Below are 23,047 nucleotides of genomic sequence, written 5' to 3' on the forward strand. Positions count from 1 at the left end.
AACAGGTATCTAATATTGACACTGATATGCTGTTCGTTTGCTATTTCGTCTTCAGGAGATACACGCTGCATGGAAATATTCAAACGGTGGGAAAAAAAATAAAACGTAATACAAGGAGAAAAAGGACGAGCTTTCACGCCTTCCTCTGCATCCGTGAAACTCAAATAACCTTAAAGACGACACACAAGGAGGGCCTACATAGCGGGGGTATTGACCGAAACGGAGTGAAGGAGAGAGTGGGTGAGAGACAGAGAGTAGACAGAGAGGTTCATTAGTGAAGTACATAGCTTACATGTTTAAGTCTCTCTTGTGACCCCCTCCTTTAATTAGAAAATCTGGCTGAGGCTCCGAGTGTGTGTTTGTGTGTGTGAAGACATCCTCAGGAATGTATAAAAGTGTGTGTTTCCGTGTGCGTATACTTAATCCTTGTAATTTGGTATGTGGGACACGCTGTGACAGTGCGTTGTGTATACATAGCCTGGTTTAATGCAGTCTGCTTTCAGCGCAATTCAGTGGAGACAGAGGGCTGAGTCATACACACCTTTGTGTCAGTACGTTCATATGCAAAGTGTCGCTATTCTACATAACTGTGTGTGTGTGTGTGTGTGTGTGTGTGTGCACCCCTCATTGTAGAATCCCTATAGATGCTTAGGACACAAAACTTAACCGTGACCTGCTCCTCCATGAGGGGGGGGGACTTCCTTCAACTTTCTGTGTTTTATGAATATGGATATGGGAGGTGGCACTAGGCCCAGTTCTGTGCTGTGTTGCTTCTTGAGATTGGTTTAATGGCTGGTTTCAACACACAGCTAATCAATACTAATCTCTGCCCCCCACCCCATGCTGCAGACACCCTTGCTGTTAAGATATTCACATTTAATCTCATGTATTATTCATTTATTCACTTATTACTTGCTTTTTATTACTCTTACTTACCCTCTGCCGCCCACCGGCTCCCTCTTCACACACAAACAAACAGACCCTCGGAGAATGGATGCACGGAGCCAAGTTGAGATTTGTTTTCACGCCACCCCACTCCGACTGAACCCATTAGCCAATCCCTGGGCCCGTAATTAGGGCTGCCATTTTGATTGAGCGTGCGTGTCGCTCTCCAAATGAAACAACACTGTAATTATCTCATTATGCCACGGCCTCCATCACTGACAACGCCAAATATTATCATATTAATGGCTCAAGACTGAGGCTGATTCTGGATAAAACATTAGAGGGAGCGGGGGGCCTGAGGTTTGTTGAGTAGCAGTTTGATGGGCTGACAATTCAGCAGGCTGCTTTCCAAACAGTGACAGAAGAGGGAGAGAGGCATACATGAGTGTGTGTGTGTGTGTGTGTGTGTGTGTATAGGCACACACATTTGCGTGTCCTGTCCTATATGAGTGTGGGGTGTGTGTGTGTTTAGAGGGAGACAGGTAGACTCCCCTGTTGTCATCAGCAGCTAATAACTGCTGATGACTGCCTGTCTACAGGCCTGAGGCAGGCTGCATAAACAACAGATCTGAGCTTTAGTGATAAACAATTTTCATTTGCTTTAACTAGAGAACCAACACTGGGGAATATTCAGCTGCACTTTGACGTACAATTCTGTTGAAGGACAGTTTTTTTTTTTACAATTTAGGTCTTCATTTTGTAGTTTTGGTCACAATTTCTCATGGCACACGCCGTTTTCCTGAGTAATGACGATGTGTGCTCATTTTTGCTTTTATCTCCAAAGGAAGTGGTTTAGATAAGTGGCTCTGTGATTCTCTTAATGCAAATCTGTCTATATGTGATGTATGGAGGTGTACTAAATTCATAAGGGCATCAGCCTGAGTGTCTGACATGTAAATAGACTACAACTAATCAATAAATCAATAGGTTTTTTTTGCTATATTGGCTCAACCGCCGAAAGTGACACCACTTAAGTCAGACGTGTTTTGATGTGCGGTATCATATTTCATCCATATTTCAGAGTATCTGACTACGCAGGTTGATTTGAGAGCGCACCGGGGGAGGAAAAAACTGGGGGAGGATGGAGACTGAGGGAAGAGAGGGAGGCGGTGAGACACAGGAACAGGAAATGAAAGATGCATCACTAGACAGAATGAGAGCAAAACCAAACGGCAACAAAAAGACACAGATGGAAAGTTGGAGAAGAGTGAAAGAGAGAGCAGGGGGACTGGAGTGAGAACAAAACCGTCTGCGATATGAAAGCGAGCGGGAAAGAGAAAGAGTGTGTGTGAGGAAAGCAACTATCCCGTGGTGTTAGCCAGTGTGGGTGCAAACTAATTAGGAAGTGTGTGCCGCCGCCGGCTGGTTTGGCGACTTCTTCTTGCTGTGGCCAGCTGATTTAAACACAACACACTGGGGGGAAAAAGCTCAGTTAGGCAGTTTTTTTTCTTTGCTGCCTGCGTGCTGGAGGTAAGCACACATCAAAGTGCATGGTCAATGTTTGGTTTCCCGGTGCAGTATTGGGTATAGAGTCAGACCGAAACTCAGTGGAGCTCCAAACTGCACGCTATGGGAAAACAAAGGAGGATTTTACTGTTTGCCCCCAAAAAATATAGAGAAATGTACCTTTTTATGCCGTCTTTATGGCCTCTGAAGGGACATTTGGTTTGCAGCCAAGTTACTAAATCAGTCACATAATCATCACTAAACAACACTAAATTATCTTTGGTTTTTCTGACCTTTGACTGAAAGGATTGAAATTAGTTTTCCCTTTTTTCTTACTTGATGCGCTCATCTTTTCAGGCCTCTGGAAATCCTTCATGTGAAACAGGCCGAGAAGCAAAAGTCACACTTTAGTTAAACTGATTACAATTCAAAGGGTAACAAGCCAAAAAGCCACCGCCTCACTGGACCCAGTGTACACAAACAAAATAATAGATACAATTTAACAGACACATTACTCATCCTGTATCTGTTTTCTGTTATTAGAGAAGGGCACTGCCATTAAAAATGAAACTTGATTACCTCCCAATCTAAAACTAGCTCCCAGCTTCTCCTCAGTGTAACTGACCATGAAGAAAAAAGTGGAAGCAGCTTGAATGCAAAAGGGAAACATAGATAGAGCACCATTAAAAGCTGCTTTAGAAAGGTACAGAAGACAAAAATGACTTAATATGCAGTCTACACTAATGATGTGTTGTTTTCAAGCAAAACAACACATCCGTCCTCTTTGAGCTCTTCCCTGGCAGGTGCTCCATGACAACTAAATTCACAGCTGAAAACAAGAAGATGTATTTTCTGCTTGCCGTACAGAAAAAACTGATTTCCTGCATCTGCCTTAATGGGAAGTGTCCTTATATAATGTCAGCTTTGCACTTCTTTGACGCTGTTTGCTTCCTGTCTTTTCTGTCTATAGGGGAGTAAAACTGTGCCTTCTGTGTAGCGCCACAATAGTGGGGAGAAACAGGAAACTATTCAGCACTTGAAAAGGGAACCGACCAATCTACACTCAGGAGATCTTGTAGCTTCTTTCAAAAATGTTGACAATTAGTCGAGCCTAAGTGATTTCAGAATTGGACTTTGTCACAGTGTCAGGTAAACTTCAAGGCTTGTGTTCGTCGTGCCACTGCTTGAACCACGGTAGAAATCTGGGAGCATGCTCACTGATGTGTCACTTATTTGTCTTAGCTTCCACGCTCACCTTTATCTTCCTTTTCTTAGCACAGTGGTGCATTCTACAACACACCTCTCTCAAGTCTTATATCTCTCCGCTTTAGCCCCTCTCTCTTTCCCACTCCTCTTTCATCTCATCTTCCTGTTTCTTGCTCCAGCTACAAAGACTGCCTTCTGGCTAATAAAATTTGACAAGCATAGCTAACCTTTTCTCTCCACAGGTCAGCCTCTAGCATAGCTCTAATCAAATGTGACGCCCATCACGGCGCACACCTGCCATTGAAGGCGTAATGAAAATGTCCGACAGTAAATTAGGGAGACAGTGCTGGAAGTCCACTGTTGAGGGCCTTGACAGGAAGGGGATGGGGGCGGGGGGGGCTAGCATGTCTCAGTTGGCAAAGCTATGCAACTACACACATGGTTGCAGAGGCATGCGCAGTTACCGTCAAAAACATTTTGAATTTCACAAGTACACACCACGTTTCTAACGAGCACATTTCTTCCTCAGCATCATTAAAACAGCGTAATGGAAAAGATGAAAGGACCAGATATGTTGTTCCCTTGGAAACAATGAACATTTTGCACGCATTCTACAGCAATCAATGAACATAAGGTGAAAGTGAAAAGTAGGTTTGTTTGCACTTTAACACACACACACACACACACACACACAACCACACAGTAAGCTTACACCTATGATTTTTGTTTTGTGTGTGGTACAAAACTCACTGGACCACACACAGCATTGTTGCTAGGATACACTGGGCTTCCTCGCAGAAATATTACATGTGGGTGGCTGTGTGCGCGTCTGTTTCTGGCCATGTTTGTGTATCTGTGTGAATGAAAGGCATGGGCGCTCCCAGCCCCATGGCTAGCTGTGTGTGTTTTAACAGATGTACCGACTTTATGAATGAGTGCCCTCGTCCAAGCCGCAGGTGGTGCAGTGAGGATGGAAATAGCCAGCTTCTAACTGGACGTGTGATGTGAATGGGTGTGACCATGGAGTACATCCAACGTGGCCACCTACGGTCCTCAACGGAGAAAATGAAACATCAGCAATAAACTTACTGATTCCTACTTCAATCTTAAAAAACAGGTCTGAACACAAAGTTTCACCTTTAATAGCAGGGAACGGTGTTTCAGTGGTCAGTTAGTGACCATTTACACTGGAATGGATCCTGGTGGCCTAAAAGCTGACAATAAGATAAAACAGAAAATATTAGCAGCCTTTTCATCCACTTAAAAGTTCTGTATGTGACAAAAGTGACACCATGTTTTTGGCAGCCACAATCTAGTTTATTTGAGCTTCTGAAAACCAACATGTGCAGTGCGACCACCCTCTTATAACATTATACGACATTTATTTCTGTCTTTCTTCGTCTCAGGGGACTCCCTCGCATACAGAGTTAACAAGCCAAGGACGGCTCCTCATCCATCATGCTAATGCTAAAGACTATCTAATATACATTATGAGCAAAAGAGGGGAGGAAGAGTGGACAAGTGACACATCATGAGTGTAAGAAAGAGACAGAGACGGAGAGAAACTGAGGGAGGAAAGGAGAGGAGGGAGAAAACAGGCTGGTAATGAAGTACCCAGCACTAGTGGATGAGAGCTAAAGTGGTCTAACAGATCTGTCAGGCTGCTAGACTGTGGCTAATTATCCCCCCTCCTCTTTTGTCTGCATCCCCTCCTCTGTCACTTCTTCCCTTTCGAAATTTACTCTGCCTATCTAACACGATTTCTCTCTCGCCATTTTGCCTCCGTTTTTTCTTCCCTCTTTCTCTGCGCTCTGTTCCTGCTTTCTCTGTTCTCTCTGTCCCTCCGTCTGTCACTTCTTTCCATTCCCATCTGTCTCCCTTCCATGTCCAACCCCTCTCTCTCTCTCTCTCTCTGTATCTTCTCTGTATCTTTGGACGAGATTGGGTGTCCGGGGCTTAGTTTTCGATTTGCAAGTCAATAGTAATTTCTGTCAAACAGTTTAAGTTGAGGGAAGTTCTGTATTATTTCATACAGGAAATGATACATTTGCATTGGAATCCTCTCTAGATTTTCTCCTTCTTCTCTCTCAGATCAAAACTTGGCTGCAAATTAAAACTCTGAGGTTTCAAAAACCATCCGTAACAATATATAATATGGAAGGAATGACAGTGTTACACTGACCATAAGGGGTCCTGACACGCCAATATCATACGAAATAATGCGTTTTACTCAATTTGTCATTATATAACCTTAAAAATACATGCGCCTCAACACTTCCTTCTTTGCACATAGCTGTAGGTCTACTCATGTCATAAAAAATTTCATATTTTTATGTTATTCTTCAGCATGAATTTGACCTAATGCATAACAAACCAGGATTTGAAAGGCATATGGGGAAACCAAACTCCAATGACTGCACCAACTCGTAGCTCCAAGCGTGTTCACATCCATACTGGGTCAACAGTGCTGGACTACGCAGCAAGACAGCGATGTCAAACAAACAGCAAAGGCAACCAAGGAGGTTTTTGTGGCCAAACATAATGTTCTCGACTGGCCAAGGCAGTCACCTGACCTCTGTCCAACTGAGCATGTGTGGGAGTGCAGGCCTGGAAGAGCACCAGCGGCGAAGACGCGTCTGCTGCTGCTGCTGTCTGCCCGAGACTTCAGACGGGCATTAACAAAGGGAAGGATTTGCATTAATGCTACAACTAATGGCTTTATCTGAGTTTATTACTTAGTTTGTCTTGTTGAAACCAATGTGTGATAGCACAGAGCTAGCACAACGAAGGGCACTTCGATCTTAATTAGTAGTAGTAGTAGTAGTAGTAATGTCTTTTTTTGTTGTGACAGTTGCCACACACATTTCTGAAAAGAATATATATATCAGTGTCATAACCATATCTAATTGAACTGTGCATGCATTCATATGTATTATCTGTCGTGTGGCTCCCATTAACACCTCACATTGGTATTGTATCAGGAGCTTGCTACTGGTGATTGTGTGTGCGCCTAGAACACGTTGTGGTGCCAAGTGTGAACAGACAAGCATACAGCTGGTGGCCTGAGAAGTGTGGTGGCTTGAAATTCCAACGTTAAACTGAAGAGAGGGCTGAGCGGAGGAAACCTTGTGCTTTTCTGAGACAGAAAAATGAAAGGATGTACTATTTGTGGAGCACAGGTCAGGACAAATAGTATATACGGTCGGGATGGAACAAACTAAGCCCTCAGCAAATTCTTACAAGGAAGGAAAAGCATTCATATTCTCCATATTTTATGCTTGACAGTAAAACTGACCCCTAACAAACATTTTGGAAACACCACCATGCATAGATTAATACTAAACAGTTCTTGCTATGAGTTTTGTGGAAAAAAATGTTATCATCAAGTAGAAATGACCATCATGCCTTTAGAGATTTTAAAGTTTTACGGAGGTCAACATGATTGCAAACATAAAGAGCGTTCCATAAATCATGCATGGCATTACTGCAGAAGTGTGTGTGGGTGTGTGTGTGTGTGTATACGAGGGTGTAACTACAGTGTAAGCATGCACTCATGTTTTATGCATTTTCCGGCGTGGCAGACTGTGAATGTAGATGTATGCAAACACTCCCTCGCTCAGGCTGGTCAAGCTGTGGCCCGTGACCTTGTGTGTGTACACGCTGACACACACACACACACACACACACACACACACACAACTGTGTGCATCTTCCCAGAACTACACACACAAGAGCTACACGTGCTTTTAAAAAACAAACACACGTGTATTACAGTTCTTGTGAGGTAAATTCTAGAGAGAAGCAGCAGACATCCGGTCCTCCTAGGTATAGAAAAATGCAAATGAAGTCTCTCTATCCAACCCTTCCCTTCCCTCACTCACCTGTCTGGTGGTGGTTGATGCAGGTTGTGTGGAGCAGGCGGGTGTCTGGGCTTGTTGACCTTGGCGTAGAGCCCGTCCAGCTCCTCAGATGAGGCCTGAGGCAGGTTAGGCCCCGCTGTGGGCACTGCGGGGGACGGCGTGCGGCTGATAAACTGGGGCGACGGCGGCTGGCGGAAGTTGTTGATGCGGGCGTAGTTGGGGTCGCTGTCGTCGTCCTCCACGTCGGGGATGGAGGCCGGGTCGGGGGTGACGTGGCCAGAGGGGATCTCGGCGTAACGTGGTTCGTAGCTGTCAGGCGTGAGGGGAGGATGCGGTTAACACACGAAGATAGCACAAACACATTCTCTCCTCAGATAGACAGCTGGGCTACACATTCAACGGAGCAGTTGCTTCGCTGGACCAGGTGGGTGCATGTTGCTACATCAGGATGATTCACAGCTTGTCAGGAAAGGTGTCAATCACCGCACTTTACTACACTGACAAATGCTCCTGTATGATTGTGTGAACTTTCTGGCTCCTTCAGCATTTTGCTGCGTAGTAAATCCCTCTCTTCTGACAGCCTGTGAAAAACCAACACAGAGATGTATTCCGCCCACGTCTGATTCATACCCGTCTCTGTTGTCAGGGATTCTGTCCAGCTCCTCTTCACTTAGGGCCTCCAGTTTGCTTTTGGAGGCTTTGGCAGCATCTTTGCTCTTGTCGTCTTTCTTCTTACCAAACCTGGACAACACAAAGAGGGACAGCGATGCAACAGGGTGAGCTTTGAAGAGTGGATTATCCCCGCAACCTCCTGCTCCTCTCTGTGATCTTTGAACCTCAGGTAGAAAATACTGCAGGCTGCCAAGTGCGCTTTTATTTTGTAGGTGAGATTTATGCGCTTTCATAGGATCATTTTGCACACTTTTATGATGAAACAATCAAGTTAACTCGGGCAACAGAGCTCGCATGAGTTGATGAAACGGGCTCTTTAACTCGCACAACATGCAAACATCACACACACACACACACACACTCATATACACACATGCACACACACTTTGGATCGTCATTGCCTGCTGTGACATTATAACAATATCTATCATTAAGCAGTCTTTTTCCAGGCAAAGCCACTAATGAACACACAGGAGTAAGAATGGGTTTGTCTAACAGTGGGCGAGTGTGTGTGTGTGTTAGTGTGTGGGGGGGTTACATCAAGTCTGTGTTACTCCACAGTGTGTTATGTTTTTCTTATCCGCTTTGCCATTACGACCATCATCATCATTATCATTCTGGAGAGCTTATTCTCTTAGTTTACAGGCAAAATACACTTGTCACCTCTGTTCGAGTTATAATGAAGCTCTGCTTCTCACTTTCAAGAAATTAACCCAGCCTTTTCCTCTGAATTTTTCATATTCTTCTATCTCTCCTTCACATCATCTTCCTCACCATCCTCTCTCATCTCCTTTCTCACTCAAATTTGCTTCTCTCTTCCTCTCTCTCTCTTTCTCCTACTCCATCTCACCCGCCAACCTACTTCTTTTTTCCTCTCGCCCTCTCCTTCCCCGCTGAGCCAGTCTAATGTCTGTGTTTATCTCATTAACAGCGAGGCACTCCTCATTACTGCTACAGGCAGATACGTGGCCTGAATGGTAACCCGCTGGCCTGGCCAGCAGCAGCACGCAGCATCAGAGCTGCAGTGAGACCTGGACAGGGATGCCACGTTGGCTTGGCACCGTCCTACAGACCAATTAGTGTTGTTTTCGGCTAATCTACTCACTTCGCTTGTCCCTGCGTGTTTGAACGTTGCCAGCAGCAAGGTGGATATTCACATTGCTCTTGTCTTGCCGTGAGGAAGGCACAGAGAGGTGAGGGGTACTACAGGGACTTAGTGCTGCTCTCCATAAAGTTGGGGGACTTGTGAGACATGGCTCCTCTGTGCCACAGAAGGAATGACACAACTGTTTTCGCAGGCTGAGCACTGAAACTGATCTTGATGTGTAAAATCAGCGCAGTGCCCCTTTAAGAATTACAGTTTAACCCTTGTCTTTAAGTCATTTTAGAAAGTTCAAACCTACATCCCTGCTTCATCTGCGCGTTTTCTTCAGGTGATGTCACTGCGGCTGAGCCCTTGTTGCTGTAAAGTCTTTCCATCTCACTTGTTAGTGATCACTTGCCACAGAACCAGTGTGGGCGCTGCCGCAGCATCTTTTTTCTGCTGATTTTTTTTCTCTTGGAACTATTTTGATTTTCTAAGCACTCCCGCATTATGCAGGAGCCAAAAGCAGACTACCAATTACCTCTGTGATAACCATATAGAATTTAGTATTGTATAAAAGGAATATCAGCTCTATTAATCTTAGTATGCATCAATAGACATATAATTATATTACACATGAATATATGATTATCCAAAATCCCAGGTTTATCTGGCTGAGCTGCCTGGTAGATTAGATCCGTACACACACACACACACACTCACAGTGCCTTAATCAACATTCTGAGGGGGCAGAGGTCCACAGTTGGACCCATCATTATATCTGCATTAATTAGAAAAGACTCTTTTTCTCACTGCATTGTCTGAGAGGAGATGGAAGGAAGGAGGAGGAGAGGGGGACGCAGACTGGGGATGGGACTCCCAATTAGAGACATGTACCTGCCATGAGGGAGGTGGCTATCCCCCACTCTCCCATTATGTTATCCCTTCTTCATTGCTAAAAATCCCATCTTTTCCCATTGCGGCCAGCCTACTGTTTGTTAACGCCGTCTCATTGTTTTCTTTCTCTCTCTCTCAGACTCTCTCTTTTTTTTTTTTACTTGCTCTCTGTTCTTTGTTTCATTTATTAATTCTGTCTCTTCTTACGACAGTTTCTGCTCTGTCACTCTTTCAGAAAACTGACAGTTAATTTCCTGTTGAGTGCCAGACTGCTGCTGGATGAAAAGCGAATGACTGAACTATACTGTACGCACAAGCCGGGGTAAGAAAATGCACAAACACACACATAGAGACAGAAACACACATCTTCAAAAACGACTCTATAAACCAAAGTAACTCAGACACACACACACAGTAATCTAGAAACCAATATATTGCTCACAAACGCAGGTGAGCAGCCACACAAGTAGACAGCAATATACATCAACGCAGGCAACACACACACAGCAGCTCTGTGGAGAGCCACAAACAGTCTCATGGAGTAGGACATCTCATTAACTTAGCATTATCTACCTACACAACCACTCCATCAAACTCTCATTAGGGGGAGGTAGGGGGTCCGTGTGAGTCAGGCTTCTCTGGTGTCCCATTTAATACACTCCCCACTGTCACAGGAGCTACTGGGAACCATTATTAGTGTGTCGCTGTCATCATTAGCCCGCTGTTCCCGCCTGTGCCCGGGCTTCACCTCTGCAGGCACGGGATGCTGAAAGGGGACGCCGCTGGACTACTCAGTTTGCACTGAACTCTGGGAATTAGAGTTCCTGCTAGTATGTTTGTCACTATACACACTATACATACAGTGTCTCTGTGATATATATATATATATATTTATTATTTTATTTGTTTAAATGCCCTTTCTTTTACTAGTTAATGTCCTTTTTGAAGATTAAAATGGAAGGAAAGGTTAAAAAACGTATCTATGACTAGTTATCATTTCATTTATTAGGGGCCAATGGCCCTTCACCTCTTTTCTCTACTCCTCCTGCTTTCCATTTGCATGAATCTCCACTTAAATATCTAAGGCAGTCATCATGGGCAATGACTACTGCACTTAACCAAATCAACACCCTGATTTGGACAAACAGCCAGCCAGTCGCCCTGGAAACTCACTACAAAGTGAACGGCTGGAAAGAAACTGGACTGACTGTAATTACTACAGCTCCTGTCATTCTCATCACTGTAGCAGAGGGGGAGAGGGGTGCTGTTAGCTGTGCTCTAATGAGGCTCTATATGTAACATGGAGATCACAGCCAGCCAGTGTGGTGATGTCACCAACCTGACCTGTGCAATTAGCCCTCCAGGGAGGGGCGGGGAGGGCCAGAGAGAGCAAAAGCCCTCACTCTGGTAGACAAACTTAACTATTACACCTACTTCTCTGAACAAACTGCATCAGAATTCTGCAGCCACAAACTAATCATTTCATCTCTCTGCAGACGGAGCAGCCTAGAGGTGGCCTTTTCTTCATAAATCTTTCAAGAAATCATCTCTTCGCTTCCGTTCTCAGCATTAGGGGTGCTTTGTTTTCCGCAATAGTGACAACAACTGTGAAGGTGTGCAGTGTGTGCCGAGAGAGCGTAGTCTTAATAAGCTTTTCTATCTGGTGCAGCAGGGAGTCCGTGGGTGGCTGGTTATCGCCAGGCATAACGAGGGATGTGAGAATGTTGTCTGACACTATGGATGTGTGTGTGTGTGTGTGTGTGTGTGTGGAGGAAGTCATGTTTTCAGGACGAGGACATGGATTTAATTGACGTGTGTGTATGTGTTATGTGTGTGAGCTCACACGCTCAGAGACTTGATGAAACTCATGAACACCTTGCCATGCGGCGCTCGAGCTGAGCGCGCACACAAATGTGTGCTAAAGCTCTACACAAACTGGAACGCACAGCGACACAGCAGAGCACCAAGGGCTCATCTCTGGTTTTAGTGTCCCATCTACCTTGAAAATATAGGACAGGATAAATGGAGCAGGGAATATAGAAAAGTAAAGTACAGATGACAGGAAGGAAAATATGCAATAATTAGAGTCAACTCTGGTAAAATCACGTAATAAAACAACAACCGAAAAAAACGTAAAACCATAAAAGCAGCCCATTAAAATGCATTTTTAGAAGAGATTTAAAAGATGATTCAGACAGCTTTAGTTCCTCAGGCAGTCTTTCCAGAGCCTCAGGGCCCTGACAACAAAACCTCTGTCCCCTAGTTTTAAGCTGGTACTTGGAGCAGCCAAAAACCCCTGGCCAAGGATCTCAAGCTACATAAAGGTTAATATGGGAGAAAACTTTGGAAAAGCTAGGTGTCAGGCCATGAATCATACTATGTGATGTGACTGTGCCTCTTAGGTCTGGTTAGAGCGCTGATAAGAGCTGAAAAGACGTGATCGTGCCCATCCTCTGATACAAATCTGTCCACAAGGTGCAGTATAGTACAGCAATGTCGGCAGCAGATTCTGAGCCAGTGACGACACTGCAGGAAGTTTTGAAGAGATGCTTGACAGTGCTGCAGCAGCTGTAGCAACCCTACAACGTCTATGTTGTGCAAGTTTTCCAAATGCCATGCGAGCTTACAAGATAGTCATGGTGTCTCTCAAATTTGAAATGCATCTTACTTTTGAAATTTCTCTAAAGTGATGAAAACACGATTGGACATGTCTCATGGTAGAGTGCTCAAAACTTAAAACTACTATCAAACAGGACACTGAGATTTCTTGCAACAGGCTGGATATGTTTTTGGTGAGAAGGCGGCGGCAAACAGCTCAGAGCAACTGAGAAAACTGGCCAAATATCCTATTTGGCTTGGAGAATGAATGAGAGTAAGATAGAGAGGTAAAAAGACGCAGAGTGAGTAAAAGAGAAAAGACAGCAAGAGAAAGGGAGAAAAAGAATGAGTAAGTAAGAATAAAGGAATTAAATGAGCAAGCTAGAGAAAGAAAGTGAGAGTTGGCTAAATAGCCTCCCTGCCTTGGAGAATAAACGAGAGACACTAAGAATAAAAAACAGCCAGAGAAGAAAGAGAGGAAGAAAAAGAAAGTGAGAGAAAAGAAGAGAGATGGATGGGTGAGCCAAAGCTCCCGTGAAAGTGCAGCTCGGCTGGGGAGGAATAAGGAGCTTAGGAATATATAGAGGCAATGCTGCTGCGTTCAGAGGCACAGGGAGAACAGTTAATCAGCCAAGCAGAAATGTTATCGCAGTAATTAGATTGCTCTGTATGTATTTGGAGAGGAGCGCACATATCCCAGTGGAGTTTGCAGTAAAGAGAGAAAAGAGGAAGACAGATAGAGGGAGGGCGAAAGAGAAACAAACCGAGGAGAAGACTGGGAGAGAAATGGGAGACACACAGGGAGAGATTAACACTATAGAGAGCTGTGATGTAACACGGCGCCTCCTTCTCCTGCTCTGGCAACGCGGCGCTGCTTCACGGTGAGACTAGTCGGAAAATATTTCAGGCTTGAAATAGACAGAATAACATTCATGGCAAAAAATAGACAACAAGCGCTCTTAAAAATTGGTGTGGTTTCCTGGTGGAACTGTGGATCAGGCTACATGTAGACTGTCGCCCAACAACAAGGTCAAGCCAGGCCACTGAAGCCCCTGTTGGGAGTGACAGCACCGTCAGCCAATCCTGGCTTCTCTGCAAAAAGCCCCACCTTTGTTCGATAATGAAAACAGCCAGCAGGCCCTGGCTTTTCCCCACTGGGCATAATTAAATCTATTTATCTGACTTCCTCTCCATATGCCCTGCGCCGCGTATGAGCAATTTGGCCCAAATCAGCTTCCATTAATGGCTGATATTAGCAGGGATAGGACTAAAAAAGAAAGGGGAGAGCGTGAGAGATAAAACCGCAGCTAGAAAGATCCACCCGATGCTAATCATAGTTAAAACAGCTTCACTTAGAACATATTAATAATGTAGGGAGGAAGATGCAAGTGGGAGATTCATCTGTTAGTTCTTATTTTGATATCCACAGGAATTCTTGAACTACATTAACTCCTTTTAACAGTAAAAAAAATGATGTAATAAAAAAATGTTATTAGCATTTGCTAGTAATCCAAACTAGGTAAGTCACTTTTGCATAAGTAAAGCAAAGGCCTGTGTCGTAAATAATGTTGCTTCAATTATATAAACCGTCAAAAGGCGAAGAATCGTCTTCATTTCCTTTTTAAATGACTCTAATTTAACAGCTGATGGAGGCAAGATGGAGGCAGGCAGACAGGTATGAACGCACAGCAGGTTGTTCTCAGGGGAACAGAGAGCAGATACAGAGAGGCTTTCTTAATCAACGCCTAGCCAGTCCCCGGAGTACTGATACTTCAGTCAGACAAAAGAGAGAGAGAGTGATGGAGGGAGGAGAGGAAGAAGGGGGAAAGGAGGTGCCAGGAAATAAGAAGAAGAGACAAAGAGAGGGAGGCAGTGAGACGAGAAGAGGGACAAGGTAAGGGAGGGGTGGGAGAAAAGAGAGAGTTAAAGAAAGGAAGACGGAAGCAGAAAAGGAGCGACGACGAAGAGAGGAGGGGGAGAAGGAAAAAGGGGGAGGTAAAGAGAAAGGGAAGGAAGATTGGGAGCAATAAATGACAAGGAGAAGGTACAGAGACTGAAAACAGCAGATGAGAAAGAAATGGAAGAAAAAAAACAAATAGTACAACTGAGCGAAGCAGGGATGCGAGCAAAGTGGGGGAGAAAAGGAGGGAGAGACAGAACGATGGAGAGGCAGTGTTTTTCTCCTTTTTCGACAGTGTGAGTTGCTACAGTGCTGCGCCGTCCAGGGGCCGACCGCTGAAATATGGGCTTCCCTTTAATTGTTTGCATTCTGATGTGTGGCATATTTTAGCAACTCCACACAAAATCTGTTGCCCCCGGCAATTTGTCTTCTCTTTTTTCCCTTTACTTCCCACTTCTGTCAGGGAAGTCATTAATATTAAACAAAACCACTGGGCTACGCGCCTCATTCTCACAGCCTGCCGTTGTGAAAGATTTGTACGTCGTCCATGTGTGCGTCGTATATAAAGTATATATAAAGTCCAAAAGATATAGGCGACGACAGCGACTCCTCACCTTCTGTTCACTGATGTGCTCATGTCATATGAATGACACACACAACCAAAAAGCCTGGAAGCTGTTGGGTTGGTACGACTTTCCTGTCTGAATTGATTTCCTAAAGGGTCAGTTCACAGAAAAAAAAAAAACACACACACACACACACACCTTGTCACAATGGAGGTGAGTGGACTATTTCCTCAGTGGAAAGTAGTTCCATTGAAAGCTGTTGACAGTGAGGTTTGCTGATAATCCGGTCGGCATGGCTACGTACTGTATCACCAGTGGAAAACTATTCGAGCTCATAATGTACAAGCTTGATTTGCATTTTGTGTCTTTTTCACTTTATGGCTCGGTGCATATTAATGAGTGAAGAATTAATGTGCATACATGCATTTTAATTCATGTTGGGTAGTTAAGGATCCTGTGAGATTAAAGGTTTTTAATATGAGCGAGAAGATGTTTCAAACCCCTGAAGAGCAGTGTTGGTATATTTACTGTGGAAAATCTATGAACTCTTTCTTTTTTAAACTCTTGACATCTTTCCTGCTGGAGGCTGGGGAAAAGGCTAGGTCGCCGTGGCTCCGGATGAGAGTCGTTGGCAGACTCTTGGCTCCTCCGACCCTCCACACATCCTAAGACAAGAAACACTTAACCTTCTCCGTCTGGAACGCAGAGGTCACGCTCTGTGTGCGTTTTAGTGGGTGAGGACAAGGGACAAGGAAAGATACAAGTAGAGAGATTGTGTGTGTGTGTTCTTACATGTGTGTGACATTAGCAGACTTTAAATGACAGAGGAAGTCCATCCATCACTCATGGCATGAAGATGACTGGATTGGACGTAGCCGCCATTGGAGGTGTAATCGCTTCCTGGCGCCCCGTGCTTTGAGTCAATGTGTGCATGAGCACGTAAGATCAAATGCTAATTGGTCGTGACTGTTTCCTGTGGCCACATGAATACCTTTAATTGGCCGGTGAGTGATGGGCAGTCGGCTGCCGAAATGCCGCTGAGCTGTCTGGCCGATATGAATGTGTCTGCGCTTCAAACTGTGCGTCCCTCGGGGTCAATTCAAATGTCATAACTCGATAGGAATTGATGGATCATGAAACCGATCAACACAAATGGAAGTCTCGGCTCACTGTCTCATTTGATAATTATCCTTATGGGCAATAATTCACTGTACAAATGTGGGTATCATGTTCCACAGTTGGATGAGTCACAGACGTTACCGGTAGAAATAAAACTAAAGAGTTTCATTTCTAAATGAGGTCGGTGCCATTTGAAAAATGTGACATCTACTCTGGTAGAACGATCGCTGGCAAAACATTACCAAGTGATAGCTTTCGGACGGCTGCTCCTTAGATAGCAGAGGATGAAAATCTGCATTAAACATTAAGCAAAATAAAAACTCATTTACTATATAATAGATACTTGGGGTGACAAAAGAAGTTAGACAAGAAGGCGTATAATTTAAAAGTAAAGACAAGTTCCAAAAGTTCCTCAGAAACTCTGGAAGGAAGAAGTAAACAAGTTGCTTAGGAGCCTATGGATAAAGTAATTAATTCTTCAACTGCTCCGGTGGAGCTACTTCACGGTCAAACTGCAGAGGAGTGAGTCGGCATCTCTGCCTCACCCCTCCCCTCCCCGCTCAGCACCAGAGCTGTAAATACAAATAAACATTTTAAAAAAAGAGCCAAATGGTCTGGTTGAAGAAGAGGAAGGGAGGCAGGTGTAGCCAGGGCATGAAAGACAAGAAACAATAAAAAAAAAGGGAGAGGAAGTGAGAGGAAAAAGGGGATTTCAAGGGGAGGCCATATGTGATGTAGAGAGTGAGAGCGACAGATACAGAGAGGGAGGGAGGGGTGGGAAGAAAAGGCGGAGGCCTGTTGCGACTGCCCCTTTATCAGCTGATATATATGCATGAGGATTCCCTCATCATCTTCACTGTCAATTCCCCATCCCTCTGATATTTGACTGACAGCTCACATCAACACCAATAAATGCATACATCATTTCAGCAAAGCTGCCCATCGTGCTGGATGGAGGGTAGAAATGGAGGAAAAAAGTTAATTTGTTTTCTCGGCGGCTGCCAACAGTGATAGCGCCTGTGTCTGTTTGCCTCCATGGCAAAGTTGTAAATTAGAATTGTGCCTCAATAGCGGGTACAGGAAGCTGCTTCTGCTGCGCGAAAGCTCATTTTCAACAACTGGGAAATACTTGGCAGCTTTTTTTATTTAAGGCGGCGAGAGTCTTGCGGGGAGCAAATTGTGCACAAATCTGAATTATGAAAAGAAAAAGGAAATAGCTGTCATTTTAAGACTATTTTTTCCTCTGAAGGGTGATTCACTGGTTGCTGTTAACAGTATTTTAATGTTACGGTACATTCTGGGGGTTGAGGGGTTTGGTGAGAAAACTGCATTAGGAATTGTAATGGCAGATAAGCAAGGGGGCCATAATGGCTTCAAATAACAGAAAATGACTTTAATACGTAAGAAATCGTACAAACACAAAGAACATATGCAGACGGAGATGCACACTGTGTATTTAATGTATATCTCTGCACACGTACACGTGAAAATAACCAACTCTAGGTTCCTCTAATTGCCAGTTAAACCCAACAGCAGATAGGTGATATTAAGCCTGAACGGGATTTGCATGATTGCCGTCTCCACTTCAATCATTCCAACCTCGGGCTAACATACACAACAGGTTTCCTATTTACAAGTGAATGCATGTGGTCTGCAAGGTTTCACATTCTCTGGGAAACATGTACTTAAGTCGGCGTTGATTAGTAAGCCACGGCGGTTTGCTCCGTGCACGTCAAGTGTTGCAAAGAAAGTGATTTGTGGTTTCACATATATTATTTATGGAAAGATAAAGAGGTGAACAGAGATGAAGTGAGAGAGAGCGATGATGCTTACCCCACAGGAGATGGGTTTGTCCTGTGTGCAAAATGTATGGCCTTATGCATATTTTACCAAAGAGAATACTAACATTAATATATACTCTCTTGGAGGCTCCACTCCATATCAGTGCAGCTAACAGCCCTTAAATGCCAGATGAGATGGTGGATCAAAGAAATCCACCTGCAGCGCATTAACCATCGGTGGGATTAGGTAATGCACCTCGGCTTAAAGTCACCGCTAAGACACCCACACAAACATGTCACAGGGATTTTGGTATGCCTACCAACACTTTTGACAAGCAGGGCCCGTTCAAATGGGTGCCTACAACTTTCCTTTCCTTTCCTCTCACTCATTTGGGGTCTTATGTGTTTAAAGGCACAGTCTGTCACACTGTTAAGGTCTGTAGTGGCTCTCCATAGTGCCACCAGCCATAAACAACCATTACCAAGCTGATCCTTCCCATGGGAATTTTTTACCTTTAAGCTTTAGAGTAATGAGAACAAAAACTGTTATTGTATCATGAGCAGCGATAGCCTTCATGGCTGAACAGACAAAGGAGAGACCACCAACAACAGTTCAGAGACAAAATCCAAGTAACAACATGTCTGGTGCTTGTTTAATTAGCAGGAGGTCTCTGGGACCTCACTTAATTGTACTAATTGTAAAATCATGAATCAACTGGGACATGAGGGCTAATTTTGTCTAATGAAGCCTGGTTAGATCAGTTTTTTTTATTCTATTTTACTTTTACTTAGTGTTCATATAAGGGAATACATGAATTGGGTAAGAAACACTCAAGTATGAGTAGCTGAGTGGAGAGATGACAGGAAAAGACAGCAGAAAGAAGTTGTGAAGGGCACAAAGACAAAGGGCGCAGTTGAGGTCAGGAAGAAAGGAAATGAAGACGTTTGAGGGCCGCCTGAGGAGAGGGGGCTCATCATGAAACTAAAAGAGGAAGGGGAGCAAGGGCTCATGGAAAGGGAATGAGGGGGCGGAGTGCACACTAACAGCAGTAATCCATCAGAAATCATCTTGCAGCGGGCCCCTCCAGTTTGACAACACGGCTTTGGTTCTGTAGAGTACAGCCCACCAGTGACTACCTTTCAACCCTGCACATCCTGCTGCTCTGCGATAGGATAAGAGCGGAACGGAAGGCGCTAATTGGCTTGCTTCACTGTCGGATTTCTTCAGCGCTGCAAACAGAGAACTGGGGGAAGAGGACATATGTTGTATGTGGATTTGTAAACAGCGGATCAAAACGCCGGCTTTCATTTCCCTCAAACTGGCGGAGGGGCGTTGGTGCGCTGTCAGCGCGGGACGCGTGCTGATAACGACAGCTAAGCATTGATCCTGACTGACTGAGCGAGTGACGGGACGCGGGGACAGACGGGACATGTCGGTGCCCAGCAGGGCTGGTGGGGCAGCTGAGCAATGACCCACTCAGTGATGGGTGACGCACACTCAAGCGGATGGAGTCGCATTCATCAGCAGAATAAACAACATAAAAATACTCACAGCTTCACGGCGAATGTCACTTGGGAGCAACACTCACTTGATGACACAATCAGGGGATGTTAGTCAGAAGCTATATCCTTCAAACCCTGACCTCCTGATTAAGTCATGGTGGATCAAACCATAATATGTCTAATCCGCACACAAAAACAAGACCAAGTATGAGATCAGGCATAAGCTGTGCTCACTAGAATTAAAGCCACAATCAGCTTCCCAAGGATGAAAAGTTGTAAAAATATCACTGTGGTATAGAGCACAGGGAACCTGAGCCCTTACTTTTCAGATGAAATAATATTGTTGGCAGAGGTTGTATTGAGATCAGAAAGTGGAATGTAAATATCCTTGTTTGATAAAGACATCTGAAACCCCTGACCAGGTTATTCTCTTTGTTCAACAGGAGTATGCGGATGTGGCAGCGGTACTGAGAGAAAACAGCAGCGTTCTAGTGTTAGTCTTTCTGCGGTCTGTCAGTGGCGCGGCCCCCGAGGCTACGTTCTAGGCAAAGACTTGACTGCTGTCTGCTGAATACAGACAAGACAAGCAGACAACCTCTGCTGAGGAAGGTCTGAAGGGCACTGCCATTTGTCTTGGCTTATTTAGCAATCAGGGAGACAAGATGCGAATGGGGCTTTGAGAGCCTGGTGATGAAGAAGAGGAGAAGAGGCCATCTCAGGAGCGTGTCCGGAGAGAGGGGGAGAGAGAGAGAGGGAGAGAGAGAGACAGAGAGAGAGAGAGAGGGAGAGAGGGGGAGAGAGAGAGAGAGAGAGAGAGAGAGAGAGAGAGAGAGAGAGAGAGAGAGAGAGAACAGACCAGCTCCTGATCAGTTCACATTAAAACATCATTCCACCAACAAAAACACCTCCTGCACAACTGTTCACTTGCCCACAATTAAAATACTCCCATTCAAATTTGCATCTTAAATCCACAGATGCTAAACTCTGGATGGTCGTGTTACTTTCACCCCCCCCCGCCCCTCCAAGGCTGAACAATCTGGTCTAATTGACAGCTGCTCTGCTGCTTTCAATCATATCACAATCTTCATCTGAAGATACAGACTAACTCTAAATGTTAACCATCTGATGTTTTACCATCACTGCACATCACAATATGGACATGTACACAAACTCACTTAAAATGATCCAGTTTAATTTCCATGTATTTCACTATTATGCATAATACCAAAACAAAACTACTCAGCTACCCTGACCCTTTGGATCATTACTTGATTTCATGAAACGACAACAAAAGATAATCATATCATCATGGTACAGTTCCACTAAATATAAATAGATGACATTTGGCGTCTTAACTATGACCAGAATTTTGACCGTAGATTAAAGCACCCTAATAAGGCCAATTAGAGTAATTTGCAATGACAGCTGGATAAGCATAGCATGTCTGATATCACTTGGACTAAATAGTATAGGTGTCAGGGCCTTTGTCCTTTTAAATACAGACACCAGACCTCCTTCCCTCATTTATTTTACCTCTATTTTTTAATTAAAGCAAGTGTCATGATGTGAACAATGACACCCATTGATTTAAACTCCGACCAGCTGCACAGAGACAGGATGTGCTGTGTCTGTCTGTAGGAAATTGGGTTCTTCATCTAAAGAGAATCAAATATGAATTTAGCAGAAAACAAATGTTCCCACAACAAATATGCGATCTCCAGAGGTCACCTTACACCCAGCTGTTTGCAACGTACCGCCGCCAAAAACAACTTGTTCTTCAAATACTGGCGCAGCTAAACTAAATATTTATGGCCGCTGAAAGGACAGGGCTGGCTTCCAACGGTTGTTGTGCTAGCTGCTATTGCGCACACTTTCATTGCAGAGGTAAATTGAGGTCATATGTTTATAATTTGCCCTTTTCCTAATGCTGCCATTGGAGTAAAATAACATTTGAGAGCTGCAATTAGATTGAACAGCGCAATACTCCAGCTAATTAAGTCATATTTCAAGTTCAATAACGATCAAGTCGGCCAGATAAAGGCCAGGGAGAGAAAGGCTAGTGTGTGGTGCAACAATCTGGAAGCTTTTTACAAGGCTCACTTCTATTGTTGAGTTAGAAAAGCACTCAGCGTCTGTGCTTGGACGAACAGTGGGCTGGTTTTGAGTGTTTCTGGCTATTGTGGCCAATTCAAAAGGTTGAGTTTGCAATGAGAGAGGAGAGATGGTATGTGTCTGTGTGTAGCTACATGCATGGGGTGTGCCAGCGTTCACATCTGCAGGCAAGCATGGAACGAGGGCTGTGCCCAAATCCAAGATGACTGATTTTCCAGTGTGGGGGTCTGCTTTATTTTATTTTGTTGGTTATCAAAGCAGGTTTCAAACTGGCGGCTCCTTGACTGTCTCATCTATCTTTGGAGGGCAGGCCTAATAAAGACAACTGTTAAATTAAGTGTCTTTGATCACAGCACAAGCAGGTATGTCTTTAACAATCAGAGCGGGCACGGCCAAGAGATGGAGAGTCACAGAGAGGGAGATGGAAAGAGGGTATAAAAGGAAAAGACACTAAAATCCCAGCTCCAACATATAAACAGAGAAAGTGGTACTGTATGCTTGTGGAGTATAGATGCAGAGATTTCCTTCCAAACATATAAACACAATCTGTCACACAGCTAGCAGTGTCAGCTTCTACATATTTGCCCGTTTCTGCTGCAGAGAAACAGCAGAACCTTGATAGGTGTAATAAATGGAACTGCTGCAGATGCCGCAACGCAAAGACGAGCACGTTTTATTGGTGGAAAATCACGCGCTGGGTGAACTGGATTTAAGGTGAGGGGAGATTTAAGGTTCACTGTGTGTGCCCTTCATCTTGTCCTTCTCATCCCAGCCCTACTCTCCACAACCAGGCTCACCATGTGAACATCTCTTCCATTACTGTCCTTGACACTGTGGCCGATTGGATTCTTATCTGCCATCTGTGGGCCAACGCTCAGCCAGCGCTATCTCCCGCCACAGCCTAATTGAATCTCAAGTGTTGGAAGTGCAGTGATACAGTGACCACACCGTGTCACTGCCAATAGATAAGCACTGCTGTTGGAGGATTGGACCACCACAATCATGATGGGGACACGTTGATAAAGGGTCGACAAGCGGTTTGGGCTGGTACTGTGTCGCTGGGACTTAGCTTGGATTGAGAGATAATGGATACCCTCCATTACTGAGAAGGTTGTGTTCATATCCATTAATCCAATATCCCATAATCCTGCTGTGCTGTGGGTAATTGGTTAAAACTTAACCAGGGGAAAGTAGGGCAGTTTTTTTTTTTTATCAATTTCTACATAAAAACTAATATTTACACCTCATATTTTGTTTCTTTTACTGCTACAAAAGTGCACATATGCTTGCAAAACCAGCTGACCCAACTTGAGCCTGACCAATCTGTGCCTCACCAAGACAGAAAAGAGAAACATCCA

The 23,047-nt window shown here is 44.3% G+C and overlaps 1 protein-coding gene across 1 annotated transcript in view; it reads right to left on the reverse strand.

Moving 5' to 3' along the window:
* The window catches only part of pard3ba (par-3 family cell polarity regulator beta a), a 135,552-nt gene that overhangs the window by 29,814 nt on the left and 82,691 nt on the right, over window positions 1-23,047 (reverse strand). The window contains exons 20-21 of the mRNA XM_070855632.1: window positions 8,088-8,198; window positions 7,479-7,766 (exon numbers count right to left, since the gene is read on the reverse strand). Coding sequence (XP_070711733.1) covers window positions 7,479-7,766; window positions 8,088-8,198 — 399 coding nt within the window. The remainder of the gene's footprint in view (window positions 1-7,478; window positions 7,767-8,087; window positions 8,199-23,047) is intronic.

Source organism: Pempheris klunzingeri, chromosome 24 (assembly GCF_042242105.1).
Source record: "Pempheris klunzingeri isolate RE-2024b chromosome 24, fPemKlu1.hap1, whole genome shotgun sequence".
NCBI lineage: Eukaryota > Metazoa > Chordata > Actinopteri > Acropomatiformes > Pempheridae > Pempheris > Pempheris klunzingeri.